Source organism: Pimephales promelas, chromosome 1 (genome assembly GCF_988280905.1).
Source record: "Pimephales promelas chromosome 1, fPimPro1.hap1.1, whole genome shotgun sequence".
Classification (NCBI taxonomy): Eukaryota; Metazoa; Chordata; class Actinopteri; order Cypriniformes; family Leuciscidae; genus Pimephales; species Pimephales promelas.
Window position 1 is genome coordinate 45,118,939 of NC_142769.1, and position 22,381 is coordinate 45,141,319.

General features: G+C 35.0%; 5 protein-coding genes and 1 long non-coding RNA gene across 7 annotated transcripts; 3 read left to right on the top strand and 3 right to left on the bottom strand.

The window, feature by feature from the left end:
- Positions 1 to 1,192: 1,192 nt before the first annotated feature.
- Positions 1,193 to 3,091, top strand: LOC120483369 (uncharacterized). Its single transcript, XM_039678337.2, has 6 exons — positions 1,193 to 1,263; positions 1,400 to 1,747; positions 1,835 to 2,194; positions 2,300 to 2,404; positions 2,497 to 2,531; positions 2,694 to 3,091. Exons 1-6 carry the CDS (start codon positions 1,221 to 1,223, stop codon positions 2,745 to 2,747), a joined length of 945 nt encoding a protein of 314 aa, XP_039534271.2. The 5' UTR covers positions 1,193 to 1,220; the 3' UTR covers positions 2,748 to 3,091.
- Positions 2,074 to 19,029, bottom strand: LOC148998494 (uncharacterized). Its single transcript, XR_016168309.1, has 4 exons — positions 18,791 to 19,029; positions 11,162 to 11,287; positions 6,510 to 6,629; positions 2,074 to 2,210 (listed from the first exon to the last, which is right to left on the bottom strand). It is a non-coding gene; the product is annotated as an uncharacterized LOC148998494 (long non-coding RNA).
- Positions 6,249 to 8,135, top strand: LOC120483316 (uncharacterized). Its single transcript, XM_089130149.1, has 6 exons — positions 6,249 to 6,396; positions 6,526 to 6,885; positions 6,970 to 7,299; positions 7,622 to 7,720; positions 7,827 to 7,849; positions 7,993 to 8,135. Exons 1-6 carry the CDS (start codon positions 6,357 to 6,359, stop codon positions 8,113 to 8,115), a joined length of 975 nt encoding a protein of 324 aa, XP_088986275.1. The 5' UTR covers positions 6,249 to 6,356; the 3' UTR covers positions 8,116 to 8,135.
- Positions 10,723 to 13,705, top strand: LOC120469632 (uncharacterized). Of its 2 annotated transcripts, XM_089130130.1 has the most exons (7): positions 10,723 to 10,932; positions 11,009 to 11,090; positions 11,184 to 11,543; positions 11,630 to 11,959; positions 12,111 to 12,218; positions 12,322 to 12,344; positions 12,530 to 13,704. In XM_089130130.1, exons 1-7 carry the CDS (start codon positions 10,930 to 10,932, stop codon positions 12,650 to 12,652), a joined length of 1,029 nt encoding a protein of 342 aa, XP_088986256.1. In that variant the 5' UTR covers positions 10,723 to 10,929; the 3' UTR covers positions 12,653 to 13,704. The 2 variants fall into 2 exon arrangements, with proteins under 2 accessions (XP_088986256.1, XP_088986255.1); XM_089130129.1 differs by lacking the exon at positions 10,723 to 10,932 and having other exon boundaries at positions 10,948 to 11,090; positions 12,530 to 13,705.
- Positions 15,856 to 17,907, bottom strand: LOC120469641 (uncharacterized). Its single transcript, XM_039658751.2, has 6 exons — positions 17,769 to 17,907; positions 17,325 to 17,675; positions 16,879 to 17,232; positions 16,661 to 16,768; positions 16,407 to 16,477; positions 15,856 to 16,288 (listed from the first exon to the last, which is right to left on the bottom strand). Exons 1-6 carry the CDS (start codon positions 17,812 to 17,814, stop codon positions 16,241 to 16,243), a joined length of 978 nt encoding a protein of 325 aa, XP_039514685.2. The 5' UTR covers positions 17,815 to 17,907; the 3' UTR covers positions 15,856 to 16,240.
- A 622-nt stretch (positions 19,030 to 19,651) lies between the features above and the next one.
- On the bottom strand, positions 19,652 to 21,831 carry LOC120469629 (uncharacterized). Its single transcript, XM_089129582.1, has 6 exons — positions 21,602 to 21,831; positions 21,163 to 21,513; positions 20,714 to 21,070; positions 20,453 to 20,557; positions 20,171 to 20,274; positions 19,652 to 20,081 (listed from the first exon to the last, which is right to left on the bottom strand). The coding sequence occupies exons 1-6, from the start codon at positions 21,645 to 21,647 to the stop codon at positions 19,965 to 19,967; spliced, it is 1,080 nt and encodes a 359-aa protein (XP_088985708.1). The 5' UTR covers positions 21,648 to 21,831; the 3' UTR covers positions 19,652 to 19,964.
- Between the last annotated feature and the right edge of the window lie 550 nt (positions 21,832 to 22,381).

The window sequence follows — 22,381 nt, forward strand, 5'->3', positions numbered from 1 at the left end:
ATATCATCAAACCTCAATGATCTGAAGCACCATTGTAAATAAGAGCGGGCCATAATTCCTCCACAACGATGTAAGAGACTGATAAAGTCATATAGAAAATGATTACTTCAAATTATGTCAATGTCACTTTTATTTGTGTATTAAAACAACACATGTTGACCAATGTGCTTTACATCATCTCAATAAAATTATCAAAATAGTACAACAGTAATAAAATGAATAAATAAATAAATAACATAAATTATTATCAAAAGGATGAATAGGCCATGGCAAACAAATATGTCATAAGTTGTACTTTATTATTGCTGCTAAGCTATTGTAGAAGTACCATAGGGTGTACTTAGTTTGTCAAACATGGCTTCTCCATTCTGGCTTTATTTTTGTTTTATGAATAATCAAACAATGTAATGTCATGTGGGCAACAGGGTTATAATGTATATTAGGAGTGAAATTCATTATAGCTTACTCAATGGTGAAACTCAATAAAACAACCACACAGAAGGTGACTGTTGCTGTTGAAAAAGACTGCAGGACATTAGACACTGCACAATTTGTTTGTGCTTTGGGTGAAAGTTTTGCTAGTTTCTTACATGTGGTTTCTTTCTTTCTGTTTGTCACACTTCCGAGGCACTTGTAAGGGGTCTCGTCAATCTTTTGTGTAGGTCATTTTCATTATGCAGATATTGTCTTTCCTGTACATCATGCCCAGCCGGTTTGCAACTTTACATTATGTATGCGTGTAACATAATTAGATGTTTCTTTTTTTACACATGAATACAGTCTTTTCATTTACTGTAATGAAGTAAATCAAAGAGCTTTGTTAATATACATAGATGAAAATATATTAAAGTCAGCCAGTATAGAAAAAAGAAAAGATTTTTCTTTCTACAGGACACTAATGTGATTTTTTTATTTAAGAAAGTCGGTAAGTAAAGATCTGATTTTTTCTTTACCTTAATATACTGTTAAATTTAGGATTATTTATTTTCTGTTTGATTTTCTGAAACCGTCCTGCATTAAAACGCTGTGAAATAATGTAAAATTGTGATCCTCCCCCAAGTATTATGAGAAAAACTAGAATTGTGTAATTATTTTTGTAATATTTATTTATTGTAATTATTATTTATAATAATGCATTATTATTATTTATAATTATTATTTATTTTAATATTTTTGTCCCTCTATAGATGATTAAACCTGTTTGGAGTTACTGTGACAAAATGTATCAGCATTTTTGTATTATACTTCTTTTCCTTTCAAAGTGTAAGTTACTAAATTCTGTTCATTTTGACCACTTAGACTGGAAAATAGCTAATGAATACCTCTTTTTTCATTGTACATCATGAAGAAACCAAATCTACAGCAGGCACAACTAACCGTCCTCTTACTCATTGTTTAGGCAGCTCAGATAACGCAGACGTCGTGGCTCAGAATCATCTGAAGATTGTTCAAGCTGGAGACAGTGTTAACTTCACCTGTATTTTTTCAGGAGAGACAAGACACAGTGTTGTTTGGGTCAAACAAAGAGTCGGAGAGAAACCCCTTCCAATTGTTTCATCATATCAAGCTTTACCTGCCGACTTTGAAAAGGGCTTTGACAAAACACGCTTTTATGTATCAAATGAAAAGAGCAGTTTTAATCTGAGCATCAGAAATACAGAAGAATCAGACACTGGAACATACTATTGTGTTAAATATTTATATAATAGATTTTATTTTGGCGAAGGCACTGATCTCATTGTTAAAAGTAAGCTGAATATTCACTTCAATCTGACTGAGATACATACAGTATATTGTGTCAAACAAGCATTATGTTATTGCTGTTTCTTTTCAGAGGGACAGCTGAGCGTGGACTCAGAGCATCAGAGAGCCGAGACAGACCCAGATCATCCAGAAGAGTCTGCAGCGGCTCTGCAGTGTGCTGTCGTCACTCAGAGCTGTGCAGGAGAACACAACGTCTACTGGTTCAGACATCAATCTGGAGAATCTCCTCCAGGAATCATTTACACTCAGGACCGCAGGAACGCTCAGTGTGAGAGGAGATCTGATGGGAACTCAACCACACACAAATGTGTCTACAACCTGCCCAAGAAGAACCTCAGTCACTCTGATACTGGGATTTATTACTGCGCTGTGGCCGCATGTGGACAGATACTGTTTGGAGAAGGAAGAACAGTTGATTCACCAGGGCCAGGTATACACTGAATTTGCTACAAAAAAATAAAATAAAAAATGTTGTGGGATCATGGTGTTGCGTCACTAATATCTTTTAAAAATAAATTATTTTTCATTTCTGCAGATACACACTGGAGAACAATTGCCCTATTTTTAGCAGCTTCAAACAGTTTATCAGTGATTGTGATCATAATTCTGTGCTCACAGATGTGCAAACACCAGCAGAAAGGTAAGATTTACATGCTTTATTTCACTCTAGTATTCAAAGCAATGTCTGTTTCAGTGCAGATGTAACATAAACGTTCTTATTGTTTACTCAAGGCGAGATCCCATATATTGTGCTTGATAAATCAATGGTAAGACTTTTCCTTTTGCTTTATCTTCACTTAATTTGATTGCTTTCAGACTCTGCTTTGTTGCTTACATTATGCCAAATACATATTTATTAAATTCTAAATATTTATTAGCGAAATATTTGAATCCATGTATTATTATAACTGTGGTTCAATCTGTTTCAGGCTGATGACACCAGCACTACAGTCAAATATACAATGTATCACAAACGTAATTAACTTTCAGAAGGCTTCAAGAATAAAACTGGCAGAACACAAGTTTGACTTTCACCTCATCTATCATGCATTTAGCAGTTATTTGAAAGAAGTCCATTTCTACCAAGCTTATTTATTTTAGTTTGTAGAAAAAAAACTAGGACATGAATTTACAATGAATGGACATTAACTGTGAAAATCAACTTCAAACTGCTGTTGATATGAGCTTAAATTGTACTGTATGAAACCTGATATGTTTCTATTAAATCTTTTCTCTTGTAACAACTAAAACAGTGTGGAATATGTGATATATCTTCCATTGATTACGATTATACGTTAAAATGTTGGTTTTTTGCTCAGAAATAAAATTTTCCTGCTTTTTTTGTTTCATACTTAATATGTGATTTTTCTTTAAATAATAAAAAGTTATAATTCAATCCTAGAGTGTTTTTATTATTATTATTTATGAACAATAATATATGTCTGCATGAAGACTAAAAAAAAAAACAATAATTATTTATGTGGGCAGCAGTGGTTCATCTGATTGTCCACAAACCGAAAGATTGGTGGTTCAATCCCCGGTTCCACCTGACCAAGTGTCGAGATGCCGCCGTCAGTGTATGAATGAGTGAGTGAATGGGTGAATTTGAGGCAAATGTAAAGTGTTTTGGTGGCCATTGGCTCTGTGGAAGCGCTATATAAACGCAGTCCATTTACCATCCATGCAGTCCATGAACAAGACACGTACCAGGACCAGGAAGAACTGAAACTAGAGATATACATAGACAAATGAACTAAACTATGTTCATTTGTCAATGTATGTTCCTAAAAAATGAACATTGTCTTCCTTAAATATGAACCCATCTTTACATGGGTTAAATCCCTATTCTTGAATTCACTAAAAAATATAATTTAAACAAAATAATTAAAATCACAATAACAGGCTAAAGGGACTGACAATGTATTATTATATGTTTAAAGGATATATTTTTAAGATTATATATATCTCCTCATCATATTGTCATAACTAAAACTACTGTAACTTTTTCTTAGGCCTCGACTTTTCTAAGATGTTTTTTTCTCTACCAATGGAAAACAACTTGCAGTGGTTGACTATTTGAATGTTGTATCTGTGGTTTCTATTCAAAGCGTGCTGTTAAAAACAGACAGAGGTCAGTCTTGTGGGTAAGAAACTGCTTTAGCCATCAAGGATGTGTCACGCTTATATGTGCATGCAAACAGATCTCATAGTTCAAAGCTTGTGTGCGTGTGTGTGTGTGTGTGTGTGTTTGTCCCTCTCATGCAACAGGAAGTGATGCAGCTCATCTCTGACAGCTTGAGTCACATCCTCTCCTTATATGGACAGAGTCTGAGTCTGCTGTACAAGGTTTGATAGTGGTGTAAACAAGGCCCAAAATGATCATGTGTTTTGTGAATGAAATTCAAATAGTGAGTCTTTTAGTGGGCAAAAGAATGCATTATTTCTGTGAACACAATAAACAAAGTGCTTTTATCTCCTTGATCTGGTGTGTGGGTTGTGTGTCTTTTATGATGGCTTGTGGTTAAGAATCAGCGCAAATGTCCACTTTACATCAGATCAGCAAAGACTTATTATGGAAACATTAACTTTGTAACATAATTTAAATGTAAGCAATATCTGAACATGACATTTATTTAAGGCTCTTTAAAATGAACCAGTGTACAATCGGAGTATCTTTTTTTAAATTGCATATAGCATTGTAAAACATTAAATATCCATTTCATAGCTATCCTGGTTCAATGCTTTGAAGAAGATGTGTTGGATGATGTTCACTTTGCACGTGTGTTGAAAATTCTGTTTGTGCAGAAACTTTGTGTCACCCTGCGTCAATTTGAAATATTAAAAGATTTGTGTTGTATTGTTATTCATGTTATATTGCAGTGCAAACGTAGTCATTTTGTCTCTGTCCTTGGTGCTGAAATTACAAATCCGTGTCCCACACTTCTGACTTTAATGATTTTAACCCTTTAACTGACTTCTCAACCAAACGGTCGAGCACATTTTGAGTCATTTTATTGAGAGAAGTAGCTAACTTAACTCAAACTGATTGAGCCATCTCTATCATCTAGTTGAGGTATATTATGCCAAAAAAAAAAAATTCACTAGATTTCACAGTGTCAATCAACAGCACTTGTCACAACACTTCTTCTAACATGGATGTCAGAAACAAATAAATCACCCCAGCCATGTGGACCATTTTTGGTGAAATTTTGCAAGCTAAGCATAATTTTTTTTATACATATTACACTGTAAGAGCCCTAACTTTACAAAATGATGTTACTTGGTGCTATGAAAAAACTTTAGTATATATTTAATAATTTTTCAAAAACATGCTCAACCAAACGGTTGATTTGGCAGATACTGTCACCCCCCTTTTTGAGAAAGGACATTACAATGCACTATTAAAATTAGGTTGTAATTCAAGTATGCTTTGGAATAAAGACCTAAGTTTAGTCTTGTTTTAAAGAAAACACTGCAGATTATTGCTGAAGTAAAAGCACTTAAAAAAAAATAAAAGTATGAAAAAGTTATGAAAGTTTCAAAATTACATTAAAGTACTAAACATTTTTTCTTTTATATAAAATATATATTTTGCAAAATATTTTTTTCCTATAAAATTATTATAAAATCAAAGTCATATATCTAACCAAGTTGTGTTCCAAATTTGAAGTTGATATCACAAAAATTGAAGTTCTCATGAGATTTTGTTTAAGCGTAATACCAAAAATGGCATCAATTCCATTGAATTTAATTGTTTTCTGCTGTAACAAATTAATAGATTTCTGTCCAAATATCACTTCTGTTACAAAATATGGAACCTTGAGACTCAGACCTTTCTGATAATGTGTTTGTCAAGACTAGAAAAGGTTTTGATCATAAATTATGATGAGCAATGAAAAAGTATGGCAAAGTATGTCTATGAATTCCAAGGTACCATTTCTTATCATTAAGTGACATCTTAACTATTTGGTAGAGGCCGATATTTAAAAAATTATGGGATGTGTTGAAAAAAAAAAGACATTGAGTGTGGTTACTAGCGGCATAAGAAAATAAGAAATGCAAACAAATAAAAATTTCCATCACTTTTTTCTTGGTGCGGACTTTAAGGGGTTTTAAGGCCTAAACAAATGGACACATCACTGGTTGCCACTGTCTCTGAAATGTATGGTGAATAGGGAAACATTTATTTCAATAATAATTTTTAAATTAACAAAAATGTGTCTACTGCTACCTCACTCACAAAAATAGCCGCTGCATGAGGCCATTTTTTTCTGTGAAGAGACTCATTTCCTGTTTATAACTCCAGCATAGCATCCAGTTGATTGGCTGCTGTCACAGAAGTGGTGTTCGCCAACTTCAAAACCCTTTTCAAATGACCAATCAGATCTTACAGCCGTGTGAATAAATAAGACAGAAGTGCATATGCATCTCATTTTGAAGGACAGGTTGAAGGACACATGGTATATAGACAGTCTAATCTATAATTGAATTGGTGTGAAAGGATTGTTTTGGGCTTATTCGTGTTTTGTTTTTGTTGTTTTTTTACCCAGGGGAATTTAAAATATGAGGATGATTTTGGAAGACCAGTGATCATGAGATATTATTTAATCATTTTGTTCTTCTCAGTAATAGGTGAATATACTTGAAATCTTTCCTATTCAACAAAATTATGTATCTATTTATCAAAACTCAATTTTAAGTTCTGATTTATTCAGTTAAATGTAAATTTAGTCAATTAAATGTACCTGCTTGATTTTGCAGTCTGCTCCTCTGATGAGTCCTCTAATGTGGATGTTGTTCAGGAAGATGTAAAAGTAGTTCGAGCTGGAGAGGATGTGAATCTTACTTGCAGCTTTTCAACGCTTCTACAATCAACAAAAGCATGGTTTAAACGGGCATCCAATGGAAAATCCATACAAATTGTGTCTTTATATTTAAATCAACAACCCAGCTGGAATAAGGACTTTGAGAAAATGAATCGTTTTTATATTACCAAAGGAGATGATCATTTTAATCTGATCATTTTACAGACAAAGCCTTCAGACTCTGCAACATATTACTGTGTCGTCGCATCATATTACACTATTGGAATGGGTGCAGGCACTAGATTATTTTTTAAAGGTAAGTTTTACTGCTTGTTATTTTAGTTCTGTTTGATTTATGTCATTTTTTGCTTACTATTTCTATTCTATTTCTCACTTCAAGCTGGACACACAACTGTTCGGCAGTCTTTGATAGACACGCTTCATCCAGGGGATTCAGTGAATTTGCAGTGCAGCGTCTTCAGTGAGAGTTGTGCTGGAGAACACAGCGTCTACTGGTTCAGACAAAGCTTGGGAGACTCTCAAGGAGTCCTTTACACCAAAGGAGAGAGAAATGGTCAGTGTAAGAACAGCAATGAGTCTCAAACACAGAGCTGCGTCTACAATCTCCTCAAGAGCAACATCAGTGACTCTGACGCTGGGATTTACTACTGCGCTGTGGCCGCATGTGGAGAGATACTGTTTGGAGAAGGAACTCAACTAAATATTAAAGGTAAGGTGAAATGCAAATGTCTGGCTTTAAATGTTGAAATGTGAAATCTGGAAAAGCATTGATTAATATACATGTACATGATACCAATATAGTAATGTATTTTAAAAAAAACTATAAACAAAAATGTACTTAATATAGTACATGATACCAAACTTATCAAAAAAAAAATTTAGAAGATCAAATAAATTTTGTTTCAGTAAGTGGGGATATGAGTCCATGTTTGATCGTTCCTCTCTCATTTCATTTATTTGAGTACATGATACCGAACTGATCAAATAATCTAAGCGAAATATATACAATTTGTTTCATTTTATTGCTTTAGATTTGGATCCAACTCTTCTTGCTCTTGGATTTTCAAACATCATATTTTTGGCTCTTGTTGTTTTTCTGGGAATAAAACTATGGAGGGGTCAGAAAAAAGGTAAGACTTTCTGAATAGGGTTAATTTATTGTGGTAATGCAATATCAAATTTTGAATAACACAAGTGCAATTAATAATGACAAGACTGTTTCTTAATTTCCCAAAGTGCCCACACCACAGGAGAATCAAGTAAGATATCTTTCAATTATTTTCAATTTGAGATATTTTTATCAATTTAATATTAAATAACATATTTTTCTTTTTTTAAATTAAGCCACATCATGTGTAATTTTCCTCTCATAATTGGAAGTTCTTTTCTCTATTGATTTTAGAACGAAGACAACATGAATTACGCAGCCATTAGCTTTGGTCAGAAACCTCTGAACACTAGAAGGACCAAATCAAAAGTCATTCAGGAGCAGTCTCTGTACGCTCAGGTCAGATCACAGCAGTAACATACAGAGGTTTAGTGGAGCATTTCACTTTGACAATGAATTATAATTATATGAATTATCTTTTTTTTTTTTTTTTACTGTACTGCAGTTTGGTCAGCCGTGTTGCTTTTTTTAATGTGATTTGAAAATAAAATAACTTGAATATAATGCCTGTCTTTTATTTCAAGCATTAAGTGTCAGTTAATTGTTAAATGCTCTGAAAATATAACTTCAAACACCAGTAGCTAACAATGTCAAAAAAGTAACAATGTAAATGAAAATATGGATTGCAAGATGATAGCTATTGGTGGCCATATTTGAATGTATTTTATATGTTAGTGTTATTTTGGCTTTGTAATTTTAGATAGCTATATTTGTTAGACATAGCAACGATAATGATAATTGTAAAAGAGAAGTAGTGTGTTTGTATGCTCATTTATATTTTTGTTAATTGATTAATGAATGTATCAGACTCTGTTCTGTGTACAGTTCCTTATGAATCACAATGTGAAGTAGGCTATGCTTCATTTGATTCTACTATATTAATAGTCTGTTTATGTGCATTTAATCAAATGTGTTGTTGCTGTTTTTTAATAATGTTTCGTTGCATTGTTTTTATTGTAAACCCAAATGATGGTTCCTGGCGCATGTGTTGGGTATAGGTCTCTGGCAAAATATTAGTTAGTCTTTAACAAGAAAGACTCTTTCTTTAAAGAGGCATTTGCTGAATGCTGAATTCAACATGCTCTCTATTGCCACCTAGTGATTGTAGATCACTGGTATGAGATCTGATTCTGGACTGCATTTAAAGGGGACATATTGTCACGTAGGACCTTGAGACAAAGGTTTTGGATCCAAATGCAGTATTTATCAAACAGGGTAATCCAAAGACATAATCCATCGGAGTAAAGGCAAGTTCAAAGACAGGCACGCAGTCCATACAAACATACACAACAAGGCAGGGAAAGCTAAAGGAAAGCGTCAGTTAGATGACGCGGTTAGGTTTAGGTGTGGGGTGGGGGTAGGGTTACACGCGATCCTAAGGCGTCATCTAACTGATGCTAAAGGGCGCCTAAAGCGTCAGATATTGAAGCATGGTCAAATGCTTCCCAAGGCGTCAGTTAGGTGACGCCTTGGGGGTGAGAATGGGCTGAGATATATGGGCCAGAAGGCGCCTCCTAGTGGTCTAACCCTAGACCTATAAACCTACCCATAACCGAAGCGTGTTATATTGACACTAAAGGGTGCCACGTGCGTCAGATTTAGATGCAATATCAAAAGCGTCACCTATATGACGCCCTAGGATGAGAATGCGTTGGAACTAACCATAGAGCAGAGCCATTGGAAGAGATTTTAGATTTAAATTGCTAACCGCTTTTACATATTTATGAACGTTTAGGATGATGAACGCATCTACAGGCCTATATGATTTTAAATTAGAAAGGAAAGTAAATTACAAAATTTAATTAAGTTAGCCTATATCAAAATCAGCGAGACCCTGTTTGTTGCCTTTCTTTGATGACGTTGCAGGGCAATCCAAATGAGTAATTATTGTCAGCAAAGTCCACTTCAACTGATGTACCGTGTTCAGGGAGTAGGGAGCAGTGAACACTGTGTAGGGACCTTGTCGAATGAAACGCACCTTAGTTTTCTAGCGTGTGTCAGTTTGTTCCCTTGGTTACTGATTACATTCACCTGTTTAGTTTCCTCTTTACCTCTCTTTGTGTATTTAAGCCCTTAGTTCTCCGCACGCAGTGTTTTGTCTTGTGTTAACGTGGTATATTTGTTTAGTGGTTCTCATTCCTTATCCTGTCTCCTGAATGTCAGTTTATTAAAGACTATATTGCATTCTCCATTTTGTTTACTGATCAGCATAATATCGTTATAGATTTATGCATGTATTAACCAATCCAGAATAGTTAAACTTGATCATTATTTAAATGTGTCAAACAGTGTTGTAGTCGAGACCACCTCACTCGAGTCCGAGTCGAGACCGAGTCCATAGAGAGTCGAGTCCGAGACCAGAGACGGTCGAGTCCGAGTCGAGACCAAGACCAGTGAGGGTTGATTACCTAATTTACTTTTATTTACTTAGAGAAATCCTTTTTTTTTTTTTTTTTACTGAATTTACTTAGAGTTTAAAAAATATGATCAGTTTAGGGTAAAAAGGCCACATAGTAGGTGGTGTTAAAAGTAATTTTATTACAATTTGTCATGCGTAGTTGCGCACTAGAAAATCACCAATCACTGGGCGTGTCAATCAATTTAAAGAAATATTTTATTAACATACAATAATAATCATGAAAAATATTTTGAATTGAACTCGAGTGGACTCGGGAATAAGTCCGAGTCCTAAAAAAAAATGTTCGAGTACGAGTCAATTCCGAGTCCAAATGCAGACGAGTCCATGACAAGACCAAGACCATTAAAATATGGTCTCGAGACCGAGTCCGAGACGAGTACGAGTCTCGAGTACTACAACACTGGTGTCAAATTTAGATGCTCATCTTCGGTAAAAAATAGCTTTCATGCGAGGCCCTTTTAAGGTTTGTCGTCTGGTTACATGCTTCTTTGAATGTTATTTCCTGCTTTTTTTCCCTTTGTCAAACCACATCAAGCATTAGCAATAAAACAACATATTACCCACACAGTTTTGAGGGAGGCCAGTTAGAGTAGTATTAATAACACCTGTCTAAATAAATAAGAGTGTTTTTTGAAGCAATGGAAAGATGGTTAGGTTAGACATTTTGATGTGGCGACAGTGTGTGAAAGCAGAAAAGTTAAGGTGAAAGTGCACATGTGTCTCAGTTGACAGAAGCAGAGACAGATGGACACATGGTAAGGACACAGTCTAGTGATCTACCCTTATTCTTTAGCATGTGTGATGGTGTGGCTCATTCGTTCGCTTTTTCAGGGGAATTCAACGCCTGAGGATATATTTGGAAGACGACTGATCATGAGATTTTACTTCATTCTTTTGCTTTCCTCAACAATATGTAAATATACCTAAATGTCTTTTAAACATTAAACATGTCTATATATTAACACTTTCAACTCTAAAACTTACTATTGTGTGCTTGATTTTGCAGTCTGCTCCTCTGATGAGTCCTCTAATGTGGATGTTGTTCAGGAAGATGTAAAAGTAGTTCGAGCTGGAGAGGATGTGAATCTTACTTGCAGCTTTTCAACGCTTCTGCAATCAACAAGAGCATGGTTTAAACGGGCATCCAATGGAAAATCCATACAAATTGTGTCTTTATATTTAAATCAACAACCCAGCTGGAATAAGGACTTTGAGAAAATGAATCGTTTTTATATTACCAAAGGAGATGATCATTTTAATCTGACCATTTTACAGACAAAGCCTTCAGACTCTGCAACATATTATTGTGTCGTCTCATCATATTACATCATTGGAATGGGTGCAGGCACTAGATTATTTTTTAAAGGTAAGTTTTACTGCTTGTTATTTTAGTTCTGTTTGATTTATGGCATTTTTTGCTTACTATTTCTATTCCTTCTGTCACTTTTCAAGCTGGACACACAACTGTTCAGCAGTCTTTGATAGACACGCTTCACCCAGGGGATTCAGCGAATTTGCAGTGCAGCGTCTTCAGTGAGAGTTGTCTTGGAGAACACAGCGTCTACTGGTTCAGACAAAGCTTGGGAGACTCTCAAGGAGTCCTTTACACCAAAGGAGAGAGAAATGGTCAGTGTAAGAACAGCAGTGAGTCTCAAACACAGAGCTGCGTCTACAATCTCCTCAAGAGCAACATCAGTGACTCTGACGCTGGGATTTACTACTGCGCTGTGGCCGCATGTGGAGAGATACTGTTTGGAGAAGGAACTCAACTCAATTTTAGAGGTAAGGTGAAATGCAAATGTCTGGCTTTAAATGTTGAAATGTTTGGCTTTATCTCCTATCTTGAAAAGCAGTTGATTAATATACTAGAGTACATGATACCAAAGACACCAAACTTAAAAAAAAAATTAAGATCAAATTAATTGTGTTTCAGAGAGTGGCGGTGTGAATCCATCTCTTCTTGCTCTTGGAATTTCAAACATTATATTGTTTGCTCTTGTTGTATTTTTGGGAATAAAACTACTCAGGAGTCAGAAAAAAGGTAGGACTTTGTGAATAAAATTAATGTATTATGTTAAAAGATAAATTGTTAAAAATGTAAATGCCATTTATAATGAAAAGGCTTGTTTCTTCACTTCCTAAAGTGCTCAAACCTCAAGAGAATCAAGTAAGTACACAATTATCTTCCAATTGAGATCTTTTCACAAATCTTTATCAATGTATATGTTTTATCAATTTAATATTAGATAACATTATTTTTTCAGGGTTTTTTAAATCTTTTGTTGTATGTTATGCCACATCATGTGTAATTTTCCTCTCATAATTGGAAATTATTTTCTCTCTTGATATTAGAACGAAGACAGCATGAATTACGCAGCCATTAGCTTTGGTCAGAAACCTCTGAACACTAGAAGGACCAAATCAAAAGTCATTCAGGAGCAGTCTCTGTACGCTCAGGTCAGATCACAGCAGTAACATACAGAGGTTTAGTGGAGCATTTCACTTCGAAACAAATATTTTCATCATAATCTTATAAGATCAATTTAATTCAATTTGTCAGAATAATTTTGGTAACTTCTGCATTTTATGAGTTGACTGTTGTCCTCGGAAAATTAAACCTCGAGTATAGTCTGATAATTTTTACTGCAATGAAATTGTGAAAACTACAAGATGATAGCTAATGTCACTCAGTCTCCATATTTGAATGTCTTTAAGTGTTATTATGGCTTTGTACTGTGTATTGTTAGATGCATTTATTTGGCATAGTAAGGATCATTTTGGGTAAAGAAAGGTCATTTGTGTTTGTGCATTGATTTTATGTGGATTAATAAATTGTATGTTGTTAGACTCTGTGTCATTTCAGGTCAACTTTGGAACTTGTGAAATGTTCATTTTTACAGTTTCCTTGTGAATCACATATTAATTGCATAGTAGCCTATGCTTCATTTGCAACTACTAAATTAAATGTATGTGTATGTAATGTGCATTTGTTAAAATGTGTTTGTGTGTAATGTTGTTTTTATTCTGTTAACTCAAATGGTGGAACCTGGTGCTTGTATAAGATAGTTTCCTTTAAAAAAGTGCACATTTAGTTGGTCTTTAATAAAAATTCTTAAAGAGATAGTTCACCCAAAAATGAAATCCTGTCATCACTTAAGGCCCTTTCACGCGGGACGCGGCAAGCGGTGGAATCACTACGCGGCTGCCGCTTTCGCTCCTAGTGGAAGCGTTTTGTGCAGTTGAGGCGGTGCTTGCATTGTGAAATTGCCTTGGCATTTGGCTTGCTTAGTAGGTACATTTAATATTTAATTATATTATTGATTGGCCTTACTTAAGGTGGACAATGACACAATTTTCTTGTATAAACAAACTTTGTTGTATTATTTTCATGTTATTACTTTGAAGCTGCTTTGATACAATCTGTGTTGTAAAAAGCGCTGTATAAATAAAGGTGACTTGACTTTACTTGTGGTCTCTTGGCAGACGTTGCTAATGCCATAGTTACAATCATCATCTTCACAAATTTTGAGGCCACCCAGTTGAGGTGGTGCTTGCGTTGCGGTCTTGGGGTGGACGTTTACATAGTTACAATTATCAACAAAACAGATAGATAAATATATATCATAATGGATTTCTTTTTTTGTGGTGGTGGTGGTGGTGTCATTATTAATTATTGTGATTAATTATTTATCAATAATATTTATATTTTCAGCACTCTGATATAAGTTCAGTACAATGGTCTATGATCCATCGCTAATAACCTGTTCGATGATTGGCCACTCACAAAAAGATGAAATATTTTTATCTGTGTTGGCGCAGGATTATCTTGTGAAAGCGGCAGGATTTTGGGTGAATGAGCATTGCTTGTAACCCAGAAAACCCAGACAACTTCCAGCAAATTTAGATTTGCTCTGAAAGTTAGTCTAGCAAAGAGCTCATTCAAACCCATTTCCAGTCCGCAGAAATCACGGCACCAATCAGAAACGTTGGGGCGGGCTTTACACGATGACGACAGCGCTGGGATTTTGAAGCAGATTTTGTAGCAGGCGCGGAGTTTGCGGGGGGGGGCAGGGGGAGCGTTGCCCCCCCGGTGGCTGAAACGGGTAATCGCATTTTCTTAAAAAAGCTGTAAAAAAAACTACCAACCCCAATCTCTTTAAGTTATCGCTCACTCGGTCGATTGTGTCATCTAACTCTGAGAGAAGCTTTTCTGCGATAAATGGGCAATTTGAAATGTGCTGGGGACAGAGAGGGCATTTTCACAAGTGCTGGGTACGCATTCATTCTTTTTCTCTCTTTCGAGTAGGTCATGTTTTGAAAGACGATGTTCTGTAGCTCCTGATGTACATAAATAAAAATGAGCACATGTCCGAGTATACTAGTGAGTATATTAAGTATATACGCCCTTTATTGCATAAATAAAAATGAGCACAATGTCAGAGTATAGCACTTTTTTCATATAGTGAGTATATAAAGCATATACTCCCTTTTTCGTGTATACATGGTCCAGATCCAGGACTCGGGAGGTTCGACGTTCTAATCCGCACTCGTAAAGTTTTTTTTTTCCCCTCATCAAAACCAATAGGTAGCCTAATCCCGTGTCTTAAAATTTTTTCAATGATTCATGAAGTATAAATGCGAAATTTAACTAGTTTTTTAATCATTATCATTGCCAGAATGTGTTTTGAAAAAAGGAAAGAAAACTTTAAGGTTGAAGATAATATTTTAACAGTGCAAAAGTGGTCCACATTTCATGATCCTATAACGAAGATGCGACGCGAAGTGGCTGTTAATGCGAAGTTCTAGCTGTTTACAATGACATAAAGGCAATAAAATATCAGTGTATTGTTTTACTGTTTTTTCTTGGGATAAAAATAAATATATTTGTTTATTTAGCATGTTTTTTTTTTTTTTTTTGCCCCCCCTGGCTCGAATGTCAAACTCCGCCTATGTTTTGTAGCCTACATCACAAAGATGGATGCCGCCGTCGAACATCACTCATTCAAATCAGCTATCGCGTCTGTTTTTAAGCGATTTGAACGTTTCCTTTTTGTTAAAAAACCGAGCAAAGAACAACACTCTCCGCCGGCCGCCACTCTGCACACGTCATCTCCTTCATCGCTCTGATTGATTTTAGGTCTACCCGCGACGTCCGCTGGTGACGCCCCTCTGGAAATGATTTGTCTATGATGCCTTGCCACACCATAACTCAGTTACAACTGATAATGGTCTGGTTTTAACCAGGCTATTGCTTGTACTCGCCCACGTTTTGCCACTTTCCACATGTTTCCTATTGAAAATTAGACACTCACAACTGTGTCCCGTGTGAAAGCGCTTTCATTCACCCTATATTCACACTCATCAAGATATCTTGGTATCTTGGTATTCAAACAGTTGGCGGTAGCAATTGAATTCAAACCCATACTAAGTCAATGGGTGTCATCAACTGTCTATTGAGTAACCAACATTCTTTAGAATAACTTCTTTTGTGATGAACAGAAGAAAATTCATACAAGTTTGGAACAACTTGAGGTTGAACTATCCCTTTAAAAGAAAGTCTTACTGAATGCTGAATTTAACACATGGTCTTTACTGCCACCTAGTGGTTGTAGATCATTGGATCTATTCACCTTCTATTTCACAACACAGCAAAAATACACAGAACACAACAATTCATATGGAAAGTACTTTATTTATGCCATTATATATCTGTAGAATACATTTATAAGAACAAAAGTTGACTAATTGTACAGTGGTTTCATAGACAGAAAGCATATTGTTTAAATTATTGTAGATGTTGGTTTATTACATGAACAAAGCAAATAAAACAATTGTGTACATTTAATTATTGCAATAAGATATTGAGAAAAATATTAACTGTGGCTGGTCTTTAAGTCACTACAACATATCAGCCCATTAATAACTATAATTACTGATCAAAAAAAAAATTCAGAATTGCCCATATGAAATGATGGCTATTACTGAATAATACTAGCTAATATACAGCCGGTTTGTGTTTTTATTTTTGCCATGGTTTTGCCATCACATGTCTGTTGTTTCTTTTCATTCTTTGAGTGTTTGGTGGTGATGGGTGAAGTTCACTTCCTTATACTACACAAAAAAAGAACATTCCAGACAATATAACTTTAACTTCCACAAAATGATAATGATAAATCATCACAAATATATTAAAAGTGGTTTTACATCTGGAGAGTTTCATTTCACAAACCTGAATTATTGACACATCATCATCAGTAATCTGGATTTGCTGATATTTGCTGTCTATCGCACTAATAGACTCTGTAATAAAACACACAACGGTTAGCCCTCACATAAATGGTCTAATTCTAATATAGGGGAGTAAGGGGACAATTGACTAAGAAAAATGTATACATTAAAAAAAGTTTGCCGAATATTTAAACTTCTCAGTAGATGCCGTAACACAAACTGTTGATTGTAGCAAGATTTCTAACAAGCGCTTACCTTTCCTCCTCATGCAGCACAGCAGAATATTGATCGTGAAGTTTGATGTCAGCAGCACCGTAAGGACAGCTATAAAGATTATGTGTGTGTTCTGGCTCTTGGGGTTGTCTAAATCACGAGAAACAATATTTCATATACATAACACATTATATGCACTGTAGGGCTGATATTTTCTTTCTGAATTATTTTCTATGTGATCTTGAAAAGCTCACACTTACCTGGATTCAGTTTAGGAACATTTCCTAATAAAGCCTCTCCACACGTGGCCAGTGCACAGAGGTGAATTCCAGCATCTGATGAACTGAACTTTCTCTTTGGGAGGTTGTACACGCAGGTCGGTGAAAGACAGCCAGCTTCAGAGCTCTCCACACACTGATCACTTGTGTTTCCACGAATATAAATGTATCCTGGAGGAGATTCTCCTGATCCATGACTGAACCAGTAGAGACGATGTTCACCTCCACCACTCACAAACTGGTTTTGGATTGAACATTGTAGAGGCACATTTACCGCCGACTCAACTAGTTCAAACTTGGGCAGCTGTAGATGAGTGGGTTTGCTGGTTTCTGCTCCTGAATGGATGATGTTTTGTATAAATAGCAGTTTTATTTCCAATATCATCATTATAAACACTTTAACATGAAGGTGACATGCACTGACTCACCTTTAATAACCAGACGAGTGCCATTTCCAAAGTTAACGTAATTAGACAAAGATGTTGTACAGTAGTATGTGGCTGAATCTGATTGTACGGTGTTCATGATCTTCAGATTAAAAGTTTCAGTCACTCTTGACACTTCAAAATGACTTTTGTCAAATTCATTATGAAATTGGCTTTCTGATGAAAGGAGAAGTGAGGAAGCGATGAGACGTGGTTCTTCTCCAGTGACTTGCTTGTACCATGAAGCCAGACTTATTTGTCTTGATGAAATGGAGCAGGACAATACCACTGTATCTCCTTCATGAACTGATAAAACTGAATCCAGTTGAATGATGTTTCCATATAGTCCAATCACTGTAAAATAATGAACATTGTGCATCAAACAACTAAAATGAAACATTTATATCAGACTAATTTGAAAAATCATAATTATAGAAATATACTTACACATTTCCATTGAGAGTAAAACCATCACACAACGTTTTTTATCCATTTTCTTCTTCAGTTTGGGAACAGAAGCGCAACCACAGTTATATAATGTTGTAGCCTATAACATAAGTCTTGAAGAACAGCACTGTCACATGATTCTGTCCTGTTAGCACTATCACCCGTTTCCTGGACCTGACACAGTTGCAACCGCAGATTAGACTATGCAGTCTATGATAAAATACAAACCTGGCCTCATTAGCTGAACAGTTGTGTTCTCGCTTTTACATGGACTGGTTTTATTTAAAGGACGTGATAATTAGAGATGTAATTAATGATTCGGTGTCAAATAGATCTGTGCACACATACATTGTCAACATGATAAAATTAGAGTTCAGACTGTTATCTGTTAAGCTTGTAAAATGTTTTTGTAAAAAGTCAAGTTTATAAACCGCCCACAATCTTATGTTGTCTGTCTTGATGGTCTCATTTTCTTCACCACAGCTACTGTATGTATTATTCACCCCGTTTTCTCACATAGGCTTAGATTTGTAAAGAATACAATTAAAATTCCAAAATCAGTGCTTATGTTGTTTTGATTTTGAATAGATAATAAAAATCTGCCATAGATATAAAATACCTGCACTCATCTTTAGGCCGTTTGCACTGAATATATGGTCTCTGCTGCCACATTGTGGTTTTTGGATGTTGGTGCAAGATCTGTTAGTGTAGATGGGCTAATTGATTCTTAAAGCCATTTATTTATTTTTGCATTTTTTTTTATATTGATTTGAATTGTTTCTTCTCAAAAATGTATTGATATAATCAGTCTTTTCATAGGAAATGTTACTTATGACTTGTAAAATTCTCACTTTAGCTTAAAATAATGTCAAAACAAGGATTTGTGTATTGAGAAAGTAATGAAACGTTTTTACCTCAGGCAGTACAACGGGGCTAATGCTTCCTTCAAGTCCAATAGATTATCGTAAAAAAAGTTTCTTTGATAGAAATTGGACATGAACGCCCTCTCGAATCGTACTTACCACAGGAAAACTCGGGAATAATCTTGATAAGTGGTCCATAAACTTTAAACATGGCGTCGGAGGAAACGATTGCTTCTGAGACAGGTAATTAGGCCTTATTAGTTTCTTCCAAAACAGCTAACGTTACACCGCATTGTCTTCTCGTTAAATTGATGCTTATAGAATAATTATTTAAAACGTATTGTACAGAGAAAATAGTCTGTATTTGACAGAAATTCCAGAATCAGCAGCAAGCTGACTATCTGACTAAGTTGTAGACCGACAGCGCGCGGTGAATGTTTACATTGTTGAATGACGCTAAGGCCTATATCATTTTGGGTTTAGCTCGATTTTCCCAATAAATAAAATTACCACTTGAACCAACTTAAATTTTTATTGTTCAATAGCCTACGATTTATGTGAGAAGAAATTATAAAATCAGTTTGAAATTTAAAAAAAACAAACAAAAAAAAACATGACTTTAATAACAAATAAAAAAGAATATAATGGCAAATATCGTAGCCTACCATATAATCAAAATGTTGTATCATCATAGCATCATTATGTCAATCACTTTTAACATTCATTTTATATAATTAATTTATTGCATGTATGAGAGTAGCCTTGAGACGTGAATGACTACTATCTCGCTACAGCTGCTTTACAGCATAATTTAAATTTGTCTCATGTTTGGTGAAGTTTGCATCCATAATTATGTTAAATCCTGTTTATTATAGTGCATCTCCTTTTAAACTAATTATATTATATAAATTGCAATAAAAATAATGGTGACTTGACTTGAATGAGAAAAAAAAAGTTGAAAACTGTGGCGTTTGTTGCTGTAGTGAGAAAGTTTAACCTAAAAAGGAGCCTTTAGCACTTTGTACCATACCTTTATTTTCCAGACATGCATTTCCCTCATACATTTATCTCATTCTCTCACCCACATACAAACATATACAAAAAATGAAAAACAATATAAAAAATTCTGGACATAGCAGGTATCTATGAACATCCGACCAGGTGACAAACAAATATTTATGATGATATTGTCTTTACTTCTGATACTTTTGCAGTTTTTGTTTTTATACAATCTGATATGCTTCTTCTTCTTCTTCTTTTTTTTTAAGGGAAGTAAATATTTGTGCATAGTACAGAGCAATAGAACTAAATGCTGGTAAATATAAAGTAGTTTTCAGCTTTGCTGTTGACATGCTAAATCAGAATACAGTGTGTCTTCGGGCACGCTCATCCTCTTGACTCTTGAGTGTCTGCTGCCAGATTGTACAGTAGCATAAGTCAATTCCCTGTTCTAAAAGAAAAGGCAGATTTCCACAGTGTTATTTATCATATCACTCATTGTAGATGCATTATCAGTGGCTTCAATCTGTTTTCAATTACCTGATTTATTGACACATCATCATTATCATCCCCATCAGTAGTCTGTATTTGTTGAGATTTTCTCCGTGTTTTAAATGGAGATATATTACAGTTTGAGAATTTATCTTTAAAAGAGAGAACGGCATTGCTTACACGTGGCTTAAAAAAAATAAATGTTCAAATATTACAGCTTTTTATATATAATAAATAATCAAACAAAGATACATTATTAATCAGGCAATTCTTACACTATTTGTAACAATATTAATGTAAATGATGTTATAAATGAATCAAAATGCTTACCATTTTTCCTCAAGCAACAAAGCAGTATATTGATGGTAAGACTTATTGCCAGTATTGCTGCAAGACCGATTTGAATGAATTGTATTGTCTGGATCTCATTTAAGGCTAAAGATTAAGAAGAGAAATAGTTATTTGGTTTTATATTTTTGTAAGCAAAACATTATTTAGGTCTGTTTTCTCTGTTTAACTCTTACAAAACTCTTGACTATAAAAACATGCCATCTTCAAATATAAGTACAGAAGAAATAATCAAATGTTTACCAGGATTCGGTTTAGGATCATTTCCCAATAAAGCCTCTCCACACGTGGCCAGTGCACAGAAGTGAATTCCAGCATTTGATGATGAACTGAACTTTCTCTTTGGGAGGTTATACACGCAGGTCGTTGAAAGACAGCCAGCTTCAGAGCTCTCCACACACTGATCACTTGTGTTTCCACGAATATAAATGGATCCTGGAGGAGATTCTCCTGATCCATGACTGAACCAGTAGAGACGATGTTCACCTCCACCACTCACAAACTGGTTTTGGATTGAACATTGTAGAGGCACATTTACCGCCGACTCAACTAGTTCAAACTTGGGCAGCTGTAGATGAGTGGGTTTGCTGGTTTCTTCTCCTGAATGGATGATGTTTTGTATAAATAGCAGTTTTATTCCCAATATCATCATTATAAACACTTTAACATGAAGTTGACATGCACTGACTCACCTTTAATAACCAGACGAGTGCCATTTCCAAAGTTAACGTAATTAGACAAAGATGTTGTACAGTAGTATGTGGCTGAATCTGATTGTACGGTGTTCATGATCGTCAGATTAAAAGTGTCAGTCACCCTTGACACTTCAAAATGACTATTATCAAATTCATTATGAAATTGGCTTTCTGTTGAATGGAGAAGTGAGGAAGCGATGAGACGTGGTTCTTCTCCAGTGACTTGCTTGTACCATGAAGCCAGACTTATTTGTGTTGATGAAATGGAGCAGGACAATACCACTGTATCGCCTTCATGAACAGATAAAACTGAATCCAGTTGAATGATGTTTCCATATATTGTCTCAACTGTTAAAAGATTAAAAATTTTAGACCTTTAGAAAAGCATTAACATTATTTCTTAAATGTTTGTGAATATTATTGAAATTGCACTTACAGAATTTATACAGGAGGAAGATCATCACACAAAGTTGTTTGTTCATTTTATCTTCATCCAGATCATTCTCTGCTCAGACTAAGAAAATTAAAGTAACTCGCACAGTTAACTGTTATATGCACTTACCTGGTAAGGTCACATGATTTTCTAAGTCAGCAAATTGTGCTCATTTCCTGGGCTTGACACAGTTTTAAGTGCAGAGTGCTTCCAACCACAGTTTAAATGAATTCTGTCGAGTTTGTAAGTAATGTAAGACATTATCTGTGTTCTTTGTCTGTTTAAATTTGTTTTCACTAGTTTAGTTCACGTTCCTGTGTTTTCAATTTGGTTATTCCTTAGCTGTGTTCGAAATCTCACCCCTATATCCTTAAGGCACTATTTGAGGGGACAGCCATTTGTCAGTGTTGTAGTACTCGAGACTCGGATTCGGTCTCGAGACCATATTTTAATGGTCTTGGTCTTGTCATGGACTCGTGTCCATTTGGACTCGGAATTGACTCGTACTCGAACGTTTTTTTTTTAGGACTCGGAATTATTCCCGAGTCCACTCGAGTTCAATTAAAAATATTTTTCATGATTATTAATGTATGTTAATAAAATATTTCTTTAAATTGATCGACACGCCCACTCGCCCAGTGATTGGTGATTTTCTAGTGCGCAACTGCGCATGACAAATTGTAATAAAATTACTTTTAACACCACCTACTATGTGGCCTTTTTACTCTAAACTGATCATATTTTTTAAACTCTAAGTAAATATAGTAAAAAACAAAAAAAAGG

What these genes read in the sequence shown, in the direction of transcription:
- LOC120483369 (XM_039678337.2), top strand. Translation starts at nt 1,221, where the DNA reads ATGTATCAGCATTTTTGTATTATACTTCTTTTCCTTTCAAAGT. An exon ending in AGTTGATTCACCAGGGCCAG is followed by an intron (nt 2,195 to 2,299) that starts GTATACACTGAA and finishes TCATTTCTGCAG; the next exon opens with ATACACACTGGAGAACAATT. An exon ending in TTGTGCTTGATAAATCAATG is followed by an intron (nt 2,532 to 2,693) that starts GTAAGACTTTTC and finishes AATCTGTTTCAG; the next exon opens with GCTGATGACACCAGCACTAC.
- LOC120483316 (XM_089130149.1), top strand. Translation starts at nt 6,357, where the DNA reads ATGAGATATTATTTAATCATTTTGTTCTTCTCAGTAATAG. An exon ending in CACTAGATTATTTTTTAAAG is followed by an intron (nt 6,886 to 6,969) that starts GTAAGTTTTACT and finishes TCTCACTTCAAG; the next exon opens with CTGGACACACAACTGTTCGG. An exon ending in CCACACCACAGGAGAATCAA is followed by an intron (nt 7,850 to 7,992) that starts GTAAGATATCTT and finishes TATTGATTTTAG; the next exon opens with AACGAAGACAACATGAATTA.
- LOC120469632 (XM_089130129.1), top strand. Translation starts at nt 10,979, where the DNA reads ATGGTGTGGCTCATTCGTTCGCTTTTTCAGGGGAATTCAACGCCTGAG. An exon ending in CACTAGATTATTTTTTAAAG is followed by an intron (nt 11,544 to 11,629) that starts GTAAGTTTTACT and finishes TCACTTTTCAAG; the next exon opens with CTGGACACACAACTGTTCAG. An exon ending in TCAAACCTCAAGAGAATCAA is followed by an intron (nt 12,345 to 12,529) that starts GTAAGTACACAA and finishes TCTTGATATTAG; the next exon opens with AACGAAGACAGCATGAATTA.
- LOC120469641 (XM_039658751.2), bottom strand. Translation starts at nt 17,814, where the DNA reads ATGGATAAAAAACGTTGTGTGATGGTTTTACTCTCAATGGAAATGT. An exon ending in CACTCGTCTGGTTATTAAAG is followed by an intron (nt 17,233 to 17,324) that starts GTGAGTCAGTGC and finishes TCATCCATTCAG; the next exon opens with GAGCAGAAACCAGCAAACCC. An exon ending in GTGCTGCATGAGGAGGAAAG is followed by an intron (nt 16,478 to 16,660) that starts GTAAGCGCTTGT and finishes GTTTTATTACAG; the next exon opens with AGTCTATTAGTGCGATAGAC.
- LOC120469629 (XM_089129582.1), bottom strand. Translation starts at nt 21,647, where the DNA reads ATGAACAAACAACTTTGTGTGATGATCTTCCTCCTGTATAAATTCT. An exon ending in TTGTTGCTTGAGGAAAAATG is followed by an intron (nt 20,275 to 20,452) that starts GTAAGCATTTTG and finishes TCTCTTTTAAAG; the next exon opens with ATAAATTCTCAAACTGTAAT. An exon ending in ATGATGTGTCAATAAATCAG is followed by an intron (nt 20,082 to 20,170) that starts GTAATTGAAAAC and finishes CTTTTCTTTTAG; the next exon opens with AACAGGGAATTGACTTATGC.